At 41.2% G+C, this 21,919-nt stretch overlaps 1 protein-coding gene across 1 annotated transcript; it reads right to left on the bottom strand.

Annotated features, from left to right (window-relative positions):
• Positions 1-4,737: 4,737 nt before the first annotated feature.
• LOC149303502 (serine protease 33-like) lies at positions 4,738-21,299 on the bottom strand. The gene is made up of 7 exons (XM_089480740.1): positions 21,235-21,299; positions 15,093-15,191; positions 12,260-12,288; positions 7,734-7,899; positions 6,362-6,639; positions 5,760-5,947; positions 4,738-4,995 (listed from the first exon to the last, which is right to left on the bottom strand). The coding sequence occupies exons 1-7, from the start codon at positions 21,297-21,299 to the stop codon at positions 4,738-4,740; spliced, it is 1,083 nt and encodes a 360-aa protein (XP_089336866.1).
• Between the last annotated feature and the right edge of the window lie 620 nt (positions 21,300-21,919).

Here is a 21,919-nt window from a genome sequence, read left to right as displayed (position 1 = left end):
TGCTGCAAACATGATTTCTGAGCACCCTAGGCTACAATGGTAGCTTGGGGGAGGGAGTTACAGCATCAGGTGTAATTCCATGAAAGAGTTCCAGTATCATAGGTGCAGTACAGACATGCCAAATGCGCCGTGCTGGGGGCATACTAGGGTTAAGGGACCATGCGGCAACCACACGGTCCCTAACTCTAGTACGGCGTGGTGTCATAACAATGGCAGCGCCCCGTGTATAGGGTTTGAAGTCACACTCTCAGCCTCACAGGACAGCCATGCCACATCCACTCTGAAGAAACCTGTCAAGAAAACCCTATAACAGATTTGCCTTAGAGTTGCCATAAGTCAGAAACAACATGAACACACACCTCAAAAACAACAAAAAGCTATATGAATACACAGACACACACATTTGTTCAGTGTTAATTACTAATGTGATATTCTTGTATTTTTCGTTTTATTTTGTTTTTGAATGGGAAAGAGAGTAAAAGCAAGCATGAAAGGTGGCATGGGTTTACAAACAGACCTGAGAAAGTGAGTGCTTTCTAGCAAAATCTAAAGGGTCTTACCACAGTACAAATCCCAGAGACCTTTGGGAATTGGCTGTATCAGTTAAATTGGTATGAAACTGTTCTGTGTACTAATACTGAGAACTTCTAGTTCGGTGTTATTCAAAGTGGTGATCCACAAGTTATTGGCTAATGGTTATCAGCAAGTTTCCAGGAGAGACATAAGCAATTATAATCAATGAGCACAAATATGGTGCTGGTCTCTGGCACTTTATGGGGGGTGAAACTCTGCAGATCCCTCATACCAGATAGTTTAAGAAGCTCTACTGTAAATCACTCTCAAAATGTGTGAAAATCATTCTGAGCACTAGGAGACGCTGTAAAGCAGCTAAACTAATGAGAAGCTGCAATGGATGAATTAATTGGATCCGCTGATTAGTCTTAATGCTCCCAGGGGAAGGGAACACATGGCAGATAAAAGTAAATAATAGTACACTGTTCTTATTTCAGTTCTGCTCCATCAGAGAGCAGCAGAGAGCAATTCTGCTCTATCAGAGAGCAGAGCAGCTCATGAGCTGTGAAATCAGTGACATCTGGGCTAGGTAATTTTATGGTCTTCCAGGGTTTTATTGTATTGTATTATATTGTATTGGAAAATTTAAATCAGTCCTAGCCTGCATAACTAATTATAAGGAATTATTCCCAATCCCTGGATCACATCTAGGCTACATCCTTTGCATGCTGGCAATACCAACCAGCATGGTGTAGTGATTTGAGTGTTTGACCAGACCGCCAGGAGACTAAGGGTCAAATACCTTGTCAGCCAGCGAAAGCCACCGGGTGGCACTGGTGGTAAGTCACCCTCCCTGAGCCTTAGAGGAAGGCAACAACAAATCTATTCTGAATAAATCTTGCCATCAATCAGAGCCAGTCAGAGCTGATTTGAAGGTGTATAACTAGCAACCCACTGGGTCACTCTGGGCAAGTCACCTCCTCTGAAGAAACTTGTCAAGAAAACCCTGTGATGGGGTCATTTAGGGTCGCCATAAGTTGAAAATGGCTTGAAGTTGGAAACAACAAAAATATGAATACCTGGATTATACCAGCTCTTTTAAATTGGTGTGCCCCCAGATCTATTGTACTAAATTTCCCATTATTCACTGCAAGCACAGCCAATGCATCTGAAAAGCAATAGTTTGGGTCATCAGAAGTGAGGGGGGGGGGGGTAAACTTGAAGGCACCTAATAACAACAAACAACATTCCCTAAACAAACAAAAATACAATTTATAAGTCAATCCAAGGGTGCACCCTCATGATCCCTTACTGTACACTCTTACATCCTGATCTCTGGAATTTTTTAGGATTGGAGGACTCTTTGCAGGCTCTCCTCCACTGCATTTTGAGTTGGTTCTGCATAAACAATAACACTCCATCCTCTTTGTCCTGCAGTGATTCTCTTTTCCCCAGTAACCTAGGATTCACCACATCATGAATAGCCATTTATTTATTTATTTATTTATTTATTTATTTATTTATTATCTCATTTCTCTAGTGATCTTAAGGTATGCATCATGCCTCTCCTCCTTCTCTCCATGTTATCCCCACAACAGCCCTGTGAGGTAGGACAGACTAATGGGTTCAACAGACCACCCCTTTGGAGTAGCCTGCAGCCACCCCTTTCCTCACCAGATCAGGGCTGTGACAACTACATGCCACAGTCCCAATTTAACCTTTCCATGGTGCAAAAAGCCGCAAAAAGCAGCTCCTTTTTGTACCACAGAAAGGGTGCCTTTGCCACCACCGTGGCACTTTCCGGTGCTCCTTTTGGTGTGAGTCATTCTCGATGCAGTGCCTAAGTAGTGCCATGGCACCATCCATCATGCAGTTGGGTGCACATGATGCATCAGGGCAGCATCGGGGCATGCATCATGTCCCCACTCTGCCCCAAGGCCAACATTTAGTGCTGGTTTGTTGAGGCTGTGAGAGACTGGCCTGTAGCTAGATTTCCACAATTCCCCAGCCAGCACTCTAACCACTGCACCACACTCAGCAACAATGGTTCTTATTCCTAATTTCTCTATAATTCACAGTTTTCCTTCTGGTGTAAAGGTATTCTTGGCCCAATGGATGAACTAATAAACATCTCTCTTGCTTCTGCAACATGATCTAGCAGAAGTAACACTCCTGGACTCTAATATTTTAATTTCTAAAAAATGGAAGAGAAGTCATTTCTACTTGGGATCTATATTCTACAGCAGTGGTTCCCAAACTCTAGTTTCCCAGGTGTTTTGGACTTCGACTAAGAAAACTCAACCACCTTAACCAATGGTCAGGGATTCTGAGAGCTGATGTCCAAAACATCTGGAGGAACAGAGTTTGGGAGCCACTGCTGTAAAGTCATGAAGCCCTAAAATATAAAAAGAAGCACTGGAGAATCGTGTTGGTGACAGTCTCTTCATTGTGGGGGAACATTTCATTTAAGGGCATTCTAAGCTTATTTTCAAGATACAAGCCCTTTCGTTCCCTCTTCTTCATAGCTCTAACAGTAATGGAGTGTAATGTTATGGACATCTAAGAGGAAAGTGTTGTGCTTATTAGAGAAATTATGGTTAAAGTATTATTGTGTATGTGTGATATACTATGGGGCTCTCCAGACCACCGCAAAGGGGCGGGCTGGAGGCACCCAGTTTTCCTCCAGAGGGACACCACAGCAGCCAAACTGCATGGCGTCCCTCTGGATCAAACAGAACCTGGAAAAACTGGGTTCTTCTTGGTGCAGACAACATCATAAGTGCACCATTGGTGCACTGTGATGCGTCCATGATGCAAGCGCACCGGCCAGAGGTGTGGACGCTGTGCCACGCTTGTGTCATGCACGCGCACCCTGTATGAACAGCAGCCTGGCATGATGGTGGCAGCACATTCTATGGTTCTGAAGCATGTGGTTGCTGCGTGCTCCAAAACCCTAGAATCAGTGCAGTGCAGTCTGTCTCGGGCCTATATGTAACAAGGCATGGTAAGGATCTGTTGGGGCAGATGAGAGTATGGAATGCTGGGAGTCACTTCTGATTGCTGTACAGTAGTCCCTTGCCTTATGCGGGGATCCGTTCCGAACTCCACCACGTAAGGCAAGTTCCATCTATGCTCGAGTCCCATTGAGGATAATGGGGCTCATGCACGTGGTGGCATGGCAGCGCACGCATGCCATTCATTAAATGCTGGAAGCCACGTAAAAGGCGCCCACATATGATGCAGGCACACTGTATATCTAATAGAATTTTTAAAAGTGGGTGTATATTGAAGTTAATCAGAGATTTTCCTGCATAGCAGGGGTCTGGACTGTATGACCCTTGTGATCTCTTCCAGCTCTATGATTCTATGATATGGGACTATCAAAGTTAGAGATCAAAGTCTGAGTTAGAATCATAGAATAGAGTCAATCAAGATTTGGATGTGTAAAATAAGGAACCTTTAACTGTATATATAGTTGGCCACATCTGTATCCACAGATTCTGCATCCATAGATTCGACCAGCCATGGCTTGAAAATATTCCAAATAAAAATACCAAAAAGCAAATTTTGTATTTTATATAAGGGACACCATTTCACTAGACCATAGTATATAATGAACCTTGAGCATCCATGAAGTTTAGTATCCACGGGAGGTCTTGGAACCAAAATACAGTGGATACCAAGAGCTGACTGTATGTCATACTTCTATTTAATAAATTAAAGTTTGTATTATACCTTTGTGCCTCTGAGAACACCACCAAGGCATCAGTGGTGTGGATGAGTTCAGACATATGTTGTCTGTGGTAGCAGCAGTGATTGGAGGGCAGTGGTATCCAGTAGTGGGATTGTATCACAAGGAACCATGAGGCCATCTAGGATGTCCCCATATTTGGTACCACAGTAGAGGGACTGGTGGAATCCATCATAATTGGTGGCAGTGGTGGGAAAGGTAGACAACCTTGATGCAGGGCAAACTTTAAAAAATGTATAACCTACATTCCAGTTCAGATATAATTTCAAGAGCAGCTGTGATTATTATGATAAACTAATGACAAGTATGAAAGGTGTCCCTAGATACAAGAATAAATCTCATTATACTGAATGGGGAAATGCATAAGGGTATGGTCATGGTTATAGGCATCATTGGATTTTACTGGTAGTAAAATCAGTGCAATGTTGAGCATCCATTTTAAGGGCACTTCCAACAGGTTTAAGGCAGCAGTACTAAAGGGCCCTAGTGTGGAAAATACCCAGGAGAAGGGGCAGAACTAAGAAGGTGGCAGATTTGGCAGTTGAAACATGGACACCACTGCTGGTAGCTGTGTTCTTTTCAATAGTGCGCTGAATCCAGTCCATGTAGGAGGTGACTCGAGTGTAAACTCCAGGTCGGTTGGGCTCTGAACAGCTCAACCCAAAGCTCACCAATCCAGCCAGGTACCAAGTGTTGTTCTGCTTGCAAGCCAGGGGCCCCCCAGAGTCACCCTAAAAAAGAAGGAAACAGCCATAAGTCTTCTGAAAATGGAATGGGTAAAAGGCATTAAATGTTTACATCAAGTGAGGGTGTCCATGTAGCTTTCGTTCTCTACCTCTCAGCTTCTTCTAGTCAAGAGCTGCAAATTCTGAGGGCCTTCCATGGTCAAAAGGAGCAAATGGTGGTAAGAGCAGCAGCAATGATGATAATAGTAATAGTGGTGTTGTGTTCTTTAAAATGGTGACACTCAATATTTATGTATGATGGGGTTGGGCAGCTTGTTGCCCTCTGGATATTATCAAACTGTAATTCTCACCAACCCAAGAAAGCATGGCCAAGAGTGATAAAACATCGGAGTTTCATTCTAGCAATGTATGGAGGGCCATATATTCCCCACCCCTATATATGACTTTAGAGCAGCTTTGCCATGCTGTAGGTTCTGCTCAACTGCCATCATGGGTCATTCAAAGGAATCTGACATTGGACACCAACCACAACCATACACTTCCATCCATTTACACATACACTTTGTCTATCTTTCTCATGTTCTCCTTCTATCATCACCTGAAATGAGAGATGCAGGGAAACACAGGGAAACACATGAAATTGCCCACCTATACTATAAACCTACAGCGTTTTATAAATAGCCACACTCTGATGTTACTTGGCCACATGTGTCCTGATGAAATGCTGGAGGCTATGACATATGCACCTGCATACTTACATACATAATATCCTTTACTGTTGATTTGCTGCTCTGATCCATAATTCTTACCTGGCAGGAATCCTTTTTTCCTTCTGGATACCCAGCACAGATCATATCATCATAGATCAGCCTGTAGCCTTTTGGCACGGTCTCAGTTTCACTGTCAGCATTGGAGTCATTATGGTACATTTTGTCACACTCATCTACATCGAGGATTGGCACCTCCAACTCTTGTAGGGTCCGAGTAAGGAAGGGGGCTGGTACAAGAAAAGGAAGTAAGTGAAACTGAATGTGAGTTCATTGCACTTGATGCAGATTGATTATCGATCGTTTAATCTATAACCATCTCAAAATGATCAGTGCCACTGAAGTCAACAAAATATGCAATGCATAGTACAACTGTTCCTCTTTGGCATGTTAGGGGCTAAAAATCATTTCCCCAAGAAAAACAAAGACTCTTATAGAACTTTTAAAACTAATGAGAGCCTTTGTGGCTGAAGAGAGTGGTATAGATACTGTAAATAAATAATAAATAAAACCTAGACGAGATTCACTGACCCACCGACATAGAAGCTATCATCTGTCACTGAGTTGTAGCTAACTACTAAGTAATTTTTTCAACTTCCCACAAATACACACCTGAACTAACAAGATTGCAAGGTGATACTTACCATCTGGATAGAGGTTTCCCCAGCCAGTGACCCAACATTGCATCCCAACAGGGAAGGGCTCCGGATCTCTTTTAGTTGGCAGGCAGATGGGCAGAATAGTTCGGGAGAAAGTGACCGGTTCCTTCAGTCGTACCAATGCAATATCCCCACTGAGTCCATCTCCAGCATAATATGGATGCACTATGATCTGGCTAATGGCAGCAGAGACCATGCTGTCTGCAGGTTTGGGGAGCTCATATTCTCCCAGGTTTATCCGGTACATAAATGGAGCCAGTGGTCTATGGAAGTCAAGGAAATGTCAATATCTTCTACAATAGGGAATGTCTGAATTTAAGTCCTTGCTCTTGGAAGCCTTCTGAAAGGCACTCTTGCTCAAGCTCATCTGTCTCACAGAGTTGTTGTAAAACTAGGATCAAGAAGAGTCAAACTGTTTATAAACTGAGGGACAATTATACTCTGGTCCCAGCCATCTTGATTTGTGTTGCACTGATTTCAATGAGATTTATAAGCATATTTAGAAATGACAGATCGTGACAACTCAATCATCAATGTTCCATTCATTGCTTGCAATAATAGGCTGCAATCCTATATCCCCTGGTCTGGGAATTAGTTTCACTGAACATGGTGGGACTTTTTTTTTTATTTAACGTGTATAGGATCACACTGTAACACTGTCTCACATACATTCTGCCAATAAAACATACAATAGTCCTTTAAGGTAGGCAAGCAGATTGTCCAAGGCTCAGGGAGTAGGTTTCATGTCCACAATGTTCTCAGTTGCATTGCTATTTGAACTGGAGGCTTCCTGGCTCAAAGTGTATTTGCCAGGAGCAAAATTAAGCTAAAACAATATAAACATCAAATAAGCAAGACAAATCACCTGATTGCTAGCATATCATAAGTAACTGCATTTCATGTGATGTTTCATGACAATACTAATTTGCATTTATATCAACCTGTGGGGTTTTAATTGACTCTGCAATTGGGATAAACAAATATCCTCATAATTAATGCTGACTCCAATTATTGTTCAATTGGACACCAACATTTCAAGTGCACAAACTATTGCAACCTATAAATATATATAATGACAGCTTACAAATGTATGCCATTTTGGATATAAATGCTTTTAGCTGTACTGGTTTTAACTTTTGTATGTCATCTTGAGTCCCAAACCTGAGGAAAAGGCAGGGCACAACAAAGGAGGAGGACGAGGAGGAAATACTAAGAAAGAAAGAAACTGGTCCATTGCTGAATTGCCCCTTACTGCTGTCTCTCTAACTCCCCTCTATGATGTATTTCGGTCTTCACTGAATCAGGGAGATTGCCTAAGCATGCAGCAAAATCTTATCATGTTCTTTATTCTACTCACCCATCAAAGCAATGAGCTGCTGTCACCACCCATTGAGATGAGATGAGGCTTCCACCACACACATGTCGTCTATTTTCTCGGATACTGACTTGCCATGGCCATTCCCCTTCTTCGGCCTTCTGCCCCCCAACAATCCGAAGGGAGTGCACTTTAGGCTGGCCACAGACTTCAAAAGAACCAGAAAAGGTGTTAGAAAGGGAGAAGGACAGAGAGTAGCTGGTTGGCATTTTATAGGAAATCCAAGCCACACACACTTGTAGATATACTGCTTTATTATAATTCTCTCTAGGGTTGTGGAGTGAGAAATACAAGCAATTTTGGATACAGTAGAAATGTACTGACACCATCTCCAACTTCATATTAAAAACAGAGAATATTAAATTCCTGTTTGTTGCATATTTATTTTCATATGAATTTGGGAAAGTTTCCTTGTTCCAAAATGTTGATCAAATACATATATTTTGTGTTCCAAAATGTTAATCAAATAAATATATCTTATGTGCCATCAATCTAAGCAGGTTGATGATTCACATGGTAGTGATGAAATGCCTTGTGCTACCATTTTACTATAGTAAATTTGTTATTATTAATTAATATCCATCTGCCATTTATGAAGGAGTAGGAATCAGACAGTAGAAAAACATGAGAGGTGGATTGGAATAGGAGACAAAGATTTGGAGTACTGATTCCGCAGCCCTGGTTGTCACTGTTGTTGTCAGTACCACTATTATTATTATTAAGTGTGGAACAGCAAAGTATCTTCTCTGTGTGTGTGTGTGCGTGTGTGTGCATGTGCATGCACATGTGCACTTGGGAAGAGAGGAATTACAAATTATCACAAAATAAATACGTAACATTTTTATTATCTACACAATTCATATTTTAGCCAAAATGACAAATCAAAAATTTAGATCATAAAATGTTCACTTCAGAACAGATTTTTAAATTATTTGCACAGTCAAATCAAACCTAATGTCATACCTGACAGCTGCTAGGGTACAATTAGACCAATGTTGGGAACATGAAAGGTTAAATAGAGAAATAAAGGGAAGGGAAGGGGAGGGGAGGGGAGGGGAGGGGAGGGGAGGGGAGGGGAGGGGAGGGGAGGGAGCTGTTAGATGTAATGGACCTTGATTTTGCTATTTTATATAAACACACCATTCACTGTGTCATTGTATTTAATGGGACTTGAGCATCCATGGATTTTGGTATCCACAGGGAGCCCTGGAACCAACCCCCAGTGGATACCAAGGGTCCACTGTATATATAAGAAAGAACTGATAAAGTAATAAATGATGAGAGCCAAATATGTAGCAAGAGAGATGTGGTAGAAATTAATATTGTGATGCAGGCGAATTGATATGTTTAATAAATCATGATGTATTTCATTCTAAGAGCTGTAATCCAAAAATAACTTTTTCCAATCTCTGCATGTTCTATCAGCCAGGAAACTCTAGTTAACCATTGCCTCTCTGCATCAGGTAGAAACCACTTAGGAACAAATACTGGTGTTTTCGATTGCTGCTCAACAACTGCAGAATAATTTTTTCAATTGGGGGGTTCACAACAGTTAGAGCCTGAATATCTTCTGGGGAGCATAAGGCATTGGTTGGCTTGCTGGTTGGTTTGGTCTGACCAAGTCTTTCATGTTTCCTGTTTCTTTTCAAATGTTTCCAAATGCTGACACCTAACCAAAAGTCTGAAGAGCAGGGTGGGTCGGAAGTAGAGGTGATTAAATCAAAGTCAATTAAAAACAATGTGTGGCTGTTGTGGGCAAAGAGAGAGAGAGACAGAAAAATGTGGAAGGTATGTAGGTGGATGGGTGTGGATAAAATAACAATGGAGTGGTAGATGGGTAAATACAAGTGTGTGTAAATATAAGGGTGTACACAATGACACGTAAATAATGGAATTATATGGTATTTGTGGACAAAGTTTGGTATTTATGAGCAAAAAGAGAACATGGATATACTCAATTTGTCCATTAAAAGGCATCTTGGGTTTGCAGATGGGCTCATTCAATGCATTTAACATCCACAATTTACACAGTACCAACCTATTTTGACTTTCCTCTTCTCTATATGACCGAAAAATTAGTCAATTCGCACATAGGTATTCCTGCAGTGCATTTTGACTCTTTTGTCTCCTGTCTGTTCTTTCTCCCCTACTTCTGGCTTTGCATTCTGATGCAACTCATGCAAAAGACAAGGAAACTGAGAGATTCTGTACGGGAGTCCAAAAAGAAATTGATCACACACCAAAACAGGACTTTTTGTGAATGCTAGTTGACTTGAATGCAAAAACAGGCAACAGAGCAGAATCAAAGATGGTAGGATGTCATGCAAATATTGTTGTTAATTGCCTTTGAGTCAACTCCAAGTCATGGCAGCCCTGTGGATGAGACATTTCCAAGATCCCCTGCCTCTCACTGCTCTGCTTAGGTCCTGCAAATAGGACTGTGACCTACCTGATTGAGTCTATCCATCTAGCATGTGGTTGTCATCTCTTTCTTCTGCCCTCCACCTTTCCTAGTATTATTGTCTTTTCTAGTGAGTCGTGCCTTCTCATGTTGTGGCCAAAGTATGACAGCCTCAGTTAGATCATCTTGGCTTCCAGAGATATTTCAGCCTTTATCTGTTCAAGGACCCATTTGTTTCATCGTTTTGGCTGTCCACAGTATCCTCAACACTCTCCTCTAGCACCACATCTCACTTGAGCTGATATTCTTCTTATCAGCTGTATTCATGTCCAGCTTTTGCATCCATACATGGTCATGGAGATTACGATGGCTTGGATTATTCTTATTTTAGTGTCCAGTTGTTCAATTGTAATGTTCAATTGTATCAATTACTAAAGAGTAAGCTGCCCTTTACTCTTTTGGATCTTGTGTAGTTCTTTCATCGCTGCCCTTCCTATTCCCAGTTTTCTGATTTCTTGACTGTAGTCTCCATTCTGATCAATGTCTGACCCTAGCTACAGGCAATCTCATGCAAATCTTCAAAAGAGTAACACTGGTTGTATCAGCTGGAGCACCACTTATTTTCTTTTAAGAGAAACAGAGAGAATCTGGGGGAAAGGAGAGCTTTGGAAAGTAACTTCTGCTCTAACTATTAACAGACACTGGCCATACTAGCTGGTACTTCTAGAAGCTATAGTACAAAAAGCTATTTTTCCCAAGCTCTGGAAAAGAGAGATGAGGTTCAGATGGTTACATCTGTAGGAAATACCCCCTCCCCAACATTTCACAGATGAAAACTGGTACATATTAGGCTGAGCACCATCAAATTGTGGTCAAGATGGCAAAAGTTATTAATGAGGAAGAACACATAAGACAGAAAAGGCTGCAACAGTTTACTTGTGCCTGAGTCAACTGAAAAGGGCAAGATTTTGCCCTCTTCTCTTCCTCCTGCTGAGTTAATTGAATACAAAATATTTCTGTACTTTGAACTCTGTTTGCAGCTATGGAAGTAAGCTGAGGATAAAGGGAGAAAGTGGGAGGAAGAGAGAAAAAGCAGGACATTTTAAAAGCAGCTGGAAAAGTGGGATGACAGAGGATTAACCAGGGCTGTCCCTACCACATCAGGATAGCTGGAGGGTGTGCTCTAAGGATATCTTTGCTAATTCTGGGAGACATACATGTAGACATGTCCCCATGACTGAGCATGGTGCTTTAGAGGCCACATGAAAAGAAAGTATCCTGCACCGAGGAGTTTACAATATCAAAATTGACTCAGAGAAATAACCCAGGATGTAAAAGAAATTTCAGGCAAATGGGGAAAGAATCTATTTCATTTGTTTTGAATTAGTTACAGGCCAAATTGCTTCTCTATCCCCACCCCTCTGCATGCTGAGCCTATTTCCACCACACTGTGATGTTTGTGAGTGAGAGAAACAAATGTTTGAATTTAACACATAAATAAGTATATATGTGTGTATATACGAAGTGAATAGAAATAAAATTAAGAGTTTAGACAGGGATGGTTTTTAAAATAGACACCACACACACAAGAAGCATCAAAGACTGCACCTGGAATTGAAGGACACTTTAAAAAGGGGAGTCAAACCAGTCTCTGATAAGAGAGCTCCATCCTCATTAAATGCTAAGAACACCATTTTTTTTACTTGGGTTACTAAAAGTTCAAGAGATTTTCTCTTCTGCATATGCTTAATAAGAGTATGAATATTAGTCAACACATCCATGAATGTATAATGACTAATTTACATGAATATGCATTGTATGTTGTATGTGAAGTAGGTGTGGAAAAATACACATGTAATGGGAGTTTCTAGAGTTTGTACATCATCCAATGAAAATTCAGATAAAATATTGTAACAGAAAATGTCTTATAAATATTGTGTAAAACTTGGGACAGGCATGCCTACTTGCTTGAGACACCCCTTCTTGCAAGATTGTAATTAATAAATTGGAAATTGCTGCTTCACTTGTTTTGTCCTGATTAATTTGATTTGGTACTTCGGTACTTAGAAAAATCTATATCTCACAGTGAGTAGGTGAGGCTTCTTACCTTTTGGAGCAGGACTGTTTTCAGCACCTATAAATGGAAAAACAGAATGGGGAATCAGAATGAAAGCTTTAGAAGTAGATAGGGAACAGAAGCTATGGCTTTTACAGTGCTCCTGCCAAGATACAGACAGGCCTGTATAGTAAGTCCACATATACATTTCAGAAAACTTGGTCAGCAGTGAAATGTCTGGAGCATGGCAAGTCAAGCCAGGTTGATGAAAGCCTCTGAAGCATCTCAAAAAGAAGATTTCTTATCCACCATTGCAATGGCTCTGCTTCTGAGAGATGATAACCAGCAATTCCAATCTCCCTAGCATTGCATTACAGGAATGGGAACAAAGGTAATGTGAACCTTCCATGGGGCCTAGAGAGGTACAAACTGTTTCAGCTCAGGTGAAAATATGCCACGGGCTAATCGTATGATACAAGAAAATCCTGAAATGTTGCACACTTAATGGGTTGCAAAGGGAAAAATCAAGATCCTCCCACATTTTGAACTTTTCTCTCTCTACTCTCCCCTCGCCTTTTTCTTTCACCCATACACAGACATACACACGTACATTTCCAGAATTAGGATTGATGCATGCATGTAGCCAGGCCCTTGTATATTTACTGTTTACATTTACATAGATAGAAAATAAACAAGTGAAATCTTCCCTGTGATGGGTCCCTCTGTAGCAGGAGGGAAGTGAGATCTGTTGAACTTTTGTTAGCATCCCTGCAGCAGAAGAAAAGCAGCACCTGTTGAACTATTTCCCAGGGCTCCCAGATCTCAAGGTCTGGAGGCTCTTCTCCAGTCCCGAGGATAAGAGAGAGAAATCTCAGGGCAAGAGCGCGGTCATGAAAAGTGTGCATGTGTTTTAAGTATGTATTTATTACTTTTAACATAATCTAATTCACAACCAAAACCATAAACATACAGAAAGAAAAACATAAAAAGAAAAAGAAGACAAAAAGAGAGACAAATGATAAAAGATTTCGTTGTTGTGTGCCTTCAAGTCATTTCCAACTAATGAAGACCCTAAGGCAAACCTATAATGGGATTTTCTTGGCATGTTTCTTCAGAGGGAGTTTGCCATTGCCATTATTATTCAAGACAGATCTCTTCCGGCAGGCCTTTCCAGATTAACCATCCCGGCCCGGGCTCCCTGATCCCCTCTTTCCTCTCGTGGCCCCATCTTTAGTGATGGTTGAGGATCTCCAGAGGGACACCAGGGTTTTTAGTTTGTTTTAATTATGCTTTATGTTTTGATATTGTGTTTTTAATCTGTCATATTTTTTAATACTTACATAAGGAGGGGAGGGATTATAATGTTTTTAATTTTATATTTTACTCTGTGATATTTACTGTTGTCAACCGCCCGGATTGGTTCGCCACAGGGCAGTATACAAATAAATATATTATTATTATTATTATTATTATTATTATTATTATTATTATTAAAAATATATTATTATCTTCTGAAGCTGAGAGAGTGTGACTTGCCTAAGGTTACCCAGTGGGCTTACAAACATGTGCATATATAGGGCACCCATGTCATATGCAGGCATGCTTTACGTGGCTTTCAGCATATGCTGAAAGCCACACGGTGAGAAGAAACGCCACGACCCATAGGGACTAATGGGGCGCACGCCCATGGCGCATGTACGCCACTGCACTGCTGCACAACCGCGTGCACAAGCCCCATTCATTTAAATTCAGAATGGATCCCCCGCGTAAAGCAAGGGCACACTGTACAACTAAACTAAAACTAACCCATAATACTAAAACACTTAACACTTACTAAAACACTAAACAATAAATAACTTAGGCCCTCAACAGACTGGCCGCCCATCCCCATTATGCCAGCATCACTCCACCTGACCAACTGTACAGTTGATAGCATCTTTGGCGCAGCATGTAGACGTGCTGCACCAAAGAGCTGTGGAAAAGCCACAGCGGCACTGGAAAGGGTGCCGTTTCCACAACACAAAAAGAAGCTGTGGCATGTGGTTGCCATGTTCCCAACCCAGGGTTTCCAGGTGCAGGGTGGCACCACCTCTTAACAGCGATCTGCCAAGCCCCTCAAGTGCATTTACACTATTGAAATAATGCAGTTTGACACCACTTTAACTACAATGGCTCCATCCTACAGAATCTTGTGATTTGTAACTTTATGAAGCAGAAGCACTCTTGGGCAGAGGAGGTGAAAGACCTTATACAACTACAAATCCCAGTATCCACTGAATGGAACTACATCACTTAAGGTAGTGTCACACTGCATTATTTCTACAGTGTAGACACACTGAGAAACAAAAGGACAAGTCAAATACTTTTTTATCCTGAATTTGAACCCTAAAGAAAAGGCTTGGAATAGAGTACTGCACTTTTTAAAACTTCTTTTACATTTTTAGGTATGCTTAAAATTGTTACTATTGTTGCTGGTAATTTGATTACCTTTTAATGAGATCTCGTATGTTTTTATTTAATCTTTACTACTGGGGAAAGGGGGAGATTACTGATGATCATGATTCTCATGACCATGGGATATTTTCATCCTTCCGAATTAGGTGCTGTTGCAAAATTCACACCATTTATACATCTACATTGTCATCTACACAACTTTAAATGTGAATGGGATCCTGTAAAGGAAATAAGTACATAGAAGAGTGTGGCTTATGCACACATATATCTCTTTGGGGTAGGGCACAGGAACCTGTTCTATAGCTGTTTATAATAATAAATAATAATAAAAGCTTTATTTTTATCCCGCCTTTCCAAAGATCAAGGCGGCGTACAACAGTGGGGTTGCATCCCCCGAACAGACAAATAGCAATAAAAACACTACAATATCGATATCAATAAAAACAACAACATCAATATACAATAACATTTCCAAGCCAGCAGTATTAACAATTGTAGCAGCAAAGGGGGGAGGGAATCACAATAAGGGCTATTGGGGGTAAGCCTGTTTAAACAAATATGTTTTCAGCCCTTTTTTAAACTGGACTAGGGAGGGGGTTGAGCGGAGTTCATCGGTGATCAAGTTCCAGAGCTTAGGGGCCGCAATTGAAAAGGCCCTTTGCGTGGTGACATCTCGTCTAGCCCCTGGAACCCTTAAAAGATGTTTGTCCCCCGATCTGAGAGTGCGGGGCGGATTGTATGGAGAGAGGCAGTCCTCTAAGTACCCTGGGCCCAAGCCATTTAGTTTGTGCTTTGTGCTTCATCCAAAACCTCCTCTACTCCCAGGCAGATACCAAGTTCCTGGAAAGTGTCAATGGCAACCCCTTACCCATGGGGAGAGGACAGAGGGAGAAGGAAATTCAGATGGTAGAGAAGCTGCTGCTCTGGGCTCCAGAGGGGAAGGGAAATTAGGGCACCTATCATTTGTGAGGACACCACCCTCCAAGTCCAGAGCACTTACATCTTCATTCTATGACCTGCTTCCTTCATCTGTCCCCTTCCCATAAGTAAGCAACAACAGCTTCTCCACCAAGGGACAAGGGAAGACTTGGAACTAGCCAGCTGGAGCTAGTTGCGGAATCTTGGCTAGTATCCTGTCTAGTATCTTCAAATTTCATCCCCTTCTCATGTATCAGTATTTAATGTAACAAAGAAGGAATAGCCAGGAGGAGAAATATTTAAATATTTCCCAACATATCTTTGGCTTGTGGGAGGTTTTTTCCCAGCTGATGTAATACAGTAGGACAAAAAAAATATCTGAGGTTTTTTTCCAGTAAGTTGTAATGCACAAATGGGAAGTGACATGCTCTGGTTGTTCAACTGGTCGGCTCCATTTGGGGGAAACTGAACTTCCTTCCCAGGCAGCAGGATTTGGAAACTCCTCACACTATAAGTTTACGTTATGCTCTAGCCCTCAGAAAGTGCCATTCAATTCATTCAATGCAATGCAAAAAACCCAGAGTTCAGACGATCAATAACTAAAGAGTTATTGAAGGAAGTAAAAGAAGTCAGCTAGCATGGTATAGTGGTTTGGGTATTGGACTAGCACTGTGAGAGACCATAATCTGAATTCCTTCTCTGGGCAAGTCGCATGTTCTGTGATATTATAGTGATATTATAATGCACATATTTTTCTACAGCATTGGCAACACATTGTGGGCCTAAAGCAGGGCTTCTTTAACAGAAATATTTTAATGGGAAAATTCATCAGCCAGGATCCTATAGTGACAAACTGCTCACTCAGTGGCTGGATACAAGGGAAGTTAGAATTTCATCACCCATGTAAGGATGTATCCAAGACCACCTTGAACCAAAAAAAAAAGAGCACCAGCAGTCAAAACAGTTGCAAACCACCCAAATCCTAACACATGCTATCTTTTCAGGCCTGGCTGAAGATTGTTCAGAACCAAGGCACTTTGAGAGAAAGGCATAGGTGATTTTCCAAACTAATCCTCTTATAATACCTTGGCTCCAAGGATCTCTCAGAGTTAGACATTGAAGAGACAGGCACATTCAGATACTGGAGTTTATCACACGGGAAGAATTTCTCTTAATTCCAAATGAAAAGAAAGTGGGGCCAGAATGCATTCATGTGAATTCGCTAGTTCAGCGAATTTACATGAATTCGAATTGCATTCGAACTGACTTCCCATTGCCTCGAAATAGCTTGCCATTGCCCGATATTGTATGTGATCACCTCTCATGCAATAACATTAAACCCCATGATTGCGCTCAGACTGACTTCCCATTGCCCAAAATTGTGTGTGGTGATCTATCACGCAATAACATTAAACCCCATGATTGCGTTCGGATTGCCATTGGATTATACTTCCAATTTCCCTTGTCTGATAACATCCACTGTCAATAATAATAATAATAATAATAATAAATATTTATTTATATCCCGCCTCTTCCGATTGAGGATCAAGGTGGGTAACAACAAAGAAAACACAATATACAACAATAAAAACAACAAGCCCCACAAAACCCCGACCCAACCCTCCCTCCCAACTATAAAATTAAACAGTGTTTAAAAAGTACATAACAATACATCAAAGTTAAAAACAAATCACAAATAAGAAAAATAATAAAAGGGGGATTCAATTGGTTCTGGACATTATCAGGGAAGGCCTGCCGGAAGAGAAAGGTTTTTGTCGCCTTTTTGAAAGCCTCAAGTGAGGATAATTGGCGAATCTCTTCCGGCAGGTCAATCCAAGTTTTTGGAGCGATGACAGAGAAGGACCTCCAGGAGGTCACTGCCAGTCTGGTCTTTCTAGATTGTAAAAGGTTTTTCCCGGAGGATCAGAGTGTCAAGATATATCAGGTGGAGATGCACACCAGGTGGCCATTGATAACACTAGTGAAGCTTTCTGGTCTGCCAACACTGAAGAGGAGTCCAAATAGGCTCCATCAGTTATTTGAGAATAACAAACCTAGGTCAAAATTTTATAGCCTATTCAACAGTCTGGTCCCAGATGACCAACTTCTATATCTCTCTTGCCAGAAAAATAAATCAAGTACAAGACCAAGTAGAATATTCTCAACAGTCCTACAACTTTTCCAGACCTCATCATCCACCATTCATCTGGTGCCAATTAGCTTCCAGGCAAAGTATAAAGTGTTAGTTATTAACTTTAAAGCCATACATGGTTCAGGTCCAGGTTACCTACATAACTGCCTCCTCCCATATAATTGGTCCTGTACACTCAGGTCCTCTGGGGACCTTACTTCAACCAGCCAGGACTAGACTGGCAGCTGTCACCCAGAGAACATTTTCATTGGCCACCCCTGAACTGTGGAATGGCTTGCCGGGAGAGATTCAATAGCTGAATATGATGTCTGAATTTAAAACAATATTAAAGACCTGTCTCTTCCAGCAGGTCTGCTAAGATTATTTTAAACTATAACTTTAAAACTGGTATATTTTTAATTTTATGTTGGATTAATTTAATTTGTCTTAGGTTTATGTGTTATAACTTAATGCGTTAAAATGGTTTTATGTGTTTTAATCTAGGTTGTGCCCCGCCTTGAGCCTTGAGGAGAGGTGGGAAAGAAATTATCATCATCGTCTTCATCTACAGACCACACTTGAGATCTTCTGCTTCATATCCTACCATCTGACTCATACCCTTCTCAGAGAATGCAGACATCCTGAATGTTTCCTTCTGAAATTAGGATTTGATGGCACAGCTAGCACAAGAGAATGATCCATTCCAAAGCCATTTTTAAGATGGTGGGGGTCTCAACACTGACTGGCAGGTCATTATTAATTTTTATCTACTTTCAAGTATGTTGTTATGAAACAATGAAAACACAAAGTATGTTGCATTAAAATACCAAAAAATAACCAAATGACATGTAAAAAAAATCTGACTACCATGAAAGCAATGGCAAAATGAATAAATTTTGAGTGAATAAAATTTTGAGTGAATAAAAAATTGAATAAATTGAATGAATGGGCACAATAAATATGTCAAAAAGGGGGGAAATAAATAGGACCTTATTAAGTGAACCTATCAACTGAATGAAAGGTTCTTATAACATTTAGTAATACATTCACCCCTCCCATACATTACTTTAATAGCACATGTTTTGGAGCTACATTAGGACACACATGGATGCGCCCATAATATTCTAAAAAGAAAATGCAAAATATGTGAAGCTACCAAGCTTGAGGTCTAGAGATTCTTCTAATATAAATTTGGGGCTAGGGGTTAATTAAGGTGGTGGGAGCAAAAAGAAATGGTAAATTGCTCCAAAATCATCCCTCTAAACTGGGATAGTGTTTTTTAAAGTGGTAAATGAAAATCCAGTAAAGACAAGTGCCAAGTGATATGGAATTAAAAAATCCCAACTTCACACATGAACTGAAAGAATGTGAGCTGAGAACATCTAGAGGTCAGCATACAAATCTTATACATGGTGCATTAATATCTAATATACAGTGCCTCTACACTTAGAAATAGTGCTGAAACTCCATGCTATGGAATCCTAGGATTTGTAGTTTTACAAGGTCTTTCACCTTCTCTACCAAAGAGTGCTGGTGCCCCACAAAACTGCAGATCCCAGGATTCTGTAGGATACAGTCATGCCAGTTAAAGTGGTGTCAAACTGCTATAATTTTGCAATAGGGCTACACATAATCTTCTGCCTAAATTATACATGAGAAAGTTGCTCAGGGGACTGCTTTAGGGGAAAAAGCACACTCTCCTTTGTTGGAGATTTCTAACCAGAGGTTGGATGGCCACCTTTCCAGAATACTTTACTTTGGATTCCTATCCTGACAGAGGTTGATCAGGTGAATTTTAGGAATCTCTTCCAACTCCTGATTCTGTGACTCAAGTCTGACCCATCAATGTCCCCAAAGTACTGAGACAAGTTAGTTCCAAACTACAAACAAAAATTACAGGGGGAAAGCATACTTTCTGGAGACTACTCACTCAAGGATGCCTGTGAGTCACAGTGTTTTGACACAGTGAGTCAAAGTAGGCCTTTTTCTTCTTCTATTTTTTCTCCAACACCCAAAGTAAAAACAGCTGCAACAAGTTTCCCTGTCCCATTTTTCGACCAAGAGGTAAACCTACCTTTAGCTCAGTAAAACAACTCTTAAAGAGAGTGTATGTTTGCTAAGGCCATTGAGGACAGTGCATTTTGCCTCCTTATGTGTGATCTGGATTCTCTAGACAGGCCATCACAACAGCTATCATAGTGCTTGAGGGCAAAAAGTCAGGAGAGGACACTAGGGTTGGTGTCAACCTCATACGGTAACTCATGGTGTCACCCCCCCCCCCATTGACCGCCTCCCATACCACACTATACAGAATCCTTAGTAAAATATTTTGTACTACTCTTACTCATAAATTATAATTCCTGTATATCACTGAATATAATAGGTGTGACATAAACAACTAGCAAAGTTAAAATTATACGTTTAAATTACAATATGCACAGTCTAAATCTATTTACATGTACAGTGCGCCCACATTATACGTGGGCGCGCTATACTCGGCTTTGAGCATATGTGCTCAAGCTGCGCGGGAGCGCACAGGGTGCAAGGGGCGGCATGTCCCATTCAAATGAATGGGGTGCACACCTGTGGCGTGCACATACCACCGCACCGCCACACCGCTTTGCCACCGCATGCACAAGCCCCATTCACTTGAATGGGGCTTGAGCATAGGCGGAATTCGCCTTAAGTGGGGGGGGGGGTCCAGAACGGATCCCTGCATAAGGCGAGGTTCCATTTTACATTGTTTCATATGGTGAAAGTTAAAATTTGGTAAGATGTGATTTTTAAAAGAAAATTTTGAAAGAATAAAAAAATTAATTAAAAGTTTCTAAAACCTAGGGCTTCTCCTTTCTCTTCCCACCAAGCCTCATCCTACTCAAACCACCTCTTCAGCATTTTAAAAGGATGCAGGCAAATGCCACAGCCCATTTCTGCCAAAGGACAGATGTTTGGGGTGCAATAGTGCCCTTCCAGGGTGTCACCTGGTGCAGTCCATACCCCTGTTCCCCATAGTGATGCCCCTGTATATGCTTAGAAGTCCTGTCCATGAGTTCAATGTAGCTTATTTCCAAGTAAGTGTTTATAGGACAGTCTGCATGAAATCTTTGGTATTTCTGGGAGGGTGCAATCGCTATCTGAAATGTGTGTGTTTTCATGATCATTTAGTATACTTCTAATTGATAATTCCTGATGGAACTGAGCTCCATAGTAGTTTTAGTAGTCTAATTTTGCCTGATAATTTCAGGCCTAATCTAATTTTAACCCTGATATTGGATGGTGGCAGGCTTGAGCCCTCTCTATTCCATGATCCATGGAATGATATTCTTAATCACAATATCTGGGACAGGAAACCAAGAATGGTTCTTACATTCTTAGCTCATTACACACTTATGCACACACAGAATGGAAAAGTGGCCATGCTGGCTGAGTAATTCTGGGAGCTGTAGTCCCATAAGGTACCTATTCCATTTACTTTTATGTCACTCACACACACATACACACTCGCATCCTTCCAGCCACTCACCTCTGAGCAACAGGAGTAGCAGCACAATCTGGGAGCAGGAAAGACTCAGCATGGTCCAGGATCATCAACCCTGAATCATCCAGCTCTGATGCCAACCAGGGAAGACAGGAGGAATATGTGCTGGGCTGGGATGCTAAGATCAGGCACCCTTGGACAGGATTGGTACACAGTAAAAAAGGAGCAGCCTCTTGGCGTTGCTGAGTACCAGGGAGGATGCCAACAAGCTAAACCTGAGCTGTTGAGTATTATCCTCCACACTCCACCCCCAGCTACCTGGTGAGGCCAGCTCAGCTGCCTACTAGGTAGCTATCCTTAAAGTTATTTTATCTCCACCTCCATCACTGGGTGAGAAGAAGAGGCTAGTGGCTTTAGAGCAATATGAAAGAGGGAGGAATTGATGTGTGTGTGTGTGTGTAAGAGAGAGAATCAGAGAGAGAAAGAGAGAGGGAGAGAGAGAGAGAGAGAGAAGTGATAGGGTTGCCAGGAACAAAGGCAGACAGGGGTCTGTGTTGGTTCACAACAGAAAATTTCAGCTGATAGAGGAGAGAGAGAGAGACAGTGCTGCACTCATTGAAATTCTCCCTTCAGGAACTATAATGTCTACTAATTGTTTGTATGTAGTACAATTCAAAGTGCTGGTGAATGACCTTTTAAAGCCTTTAAATGGTGTGGGATTAGTGTATCT

This window comes from Sceloporus occidentalis, unplaced genomic scaffold (genome assembly GCF_023333645.1).
Source record: "Sceloporus occidentalis isolate IW3139 unplaced genomic scaffold, rSceOcc1.0.p SCAF_14, whole genome shotgun sequence".
Classification (NCBI taxonomy): Eukaryota; Metazoa; Chordata; class Lepidosauria; order Squamata; family Phrynosomatidae; genus Sceloporus; species Sceloporus occidentalis.
This window is presented reverse-complemented; position numbering and strand designations above follow the sequence as displayed.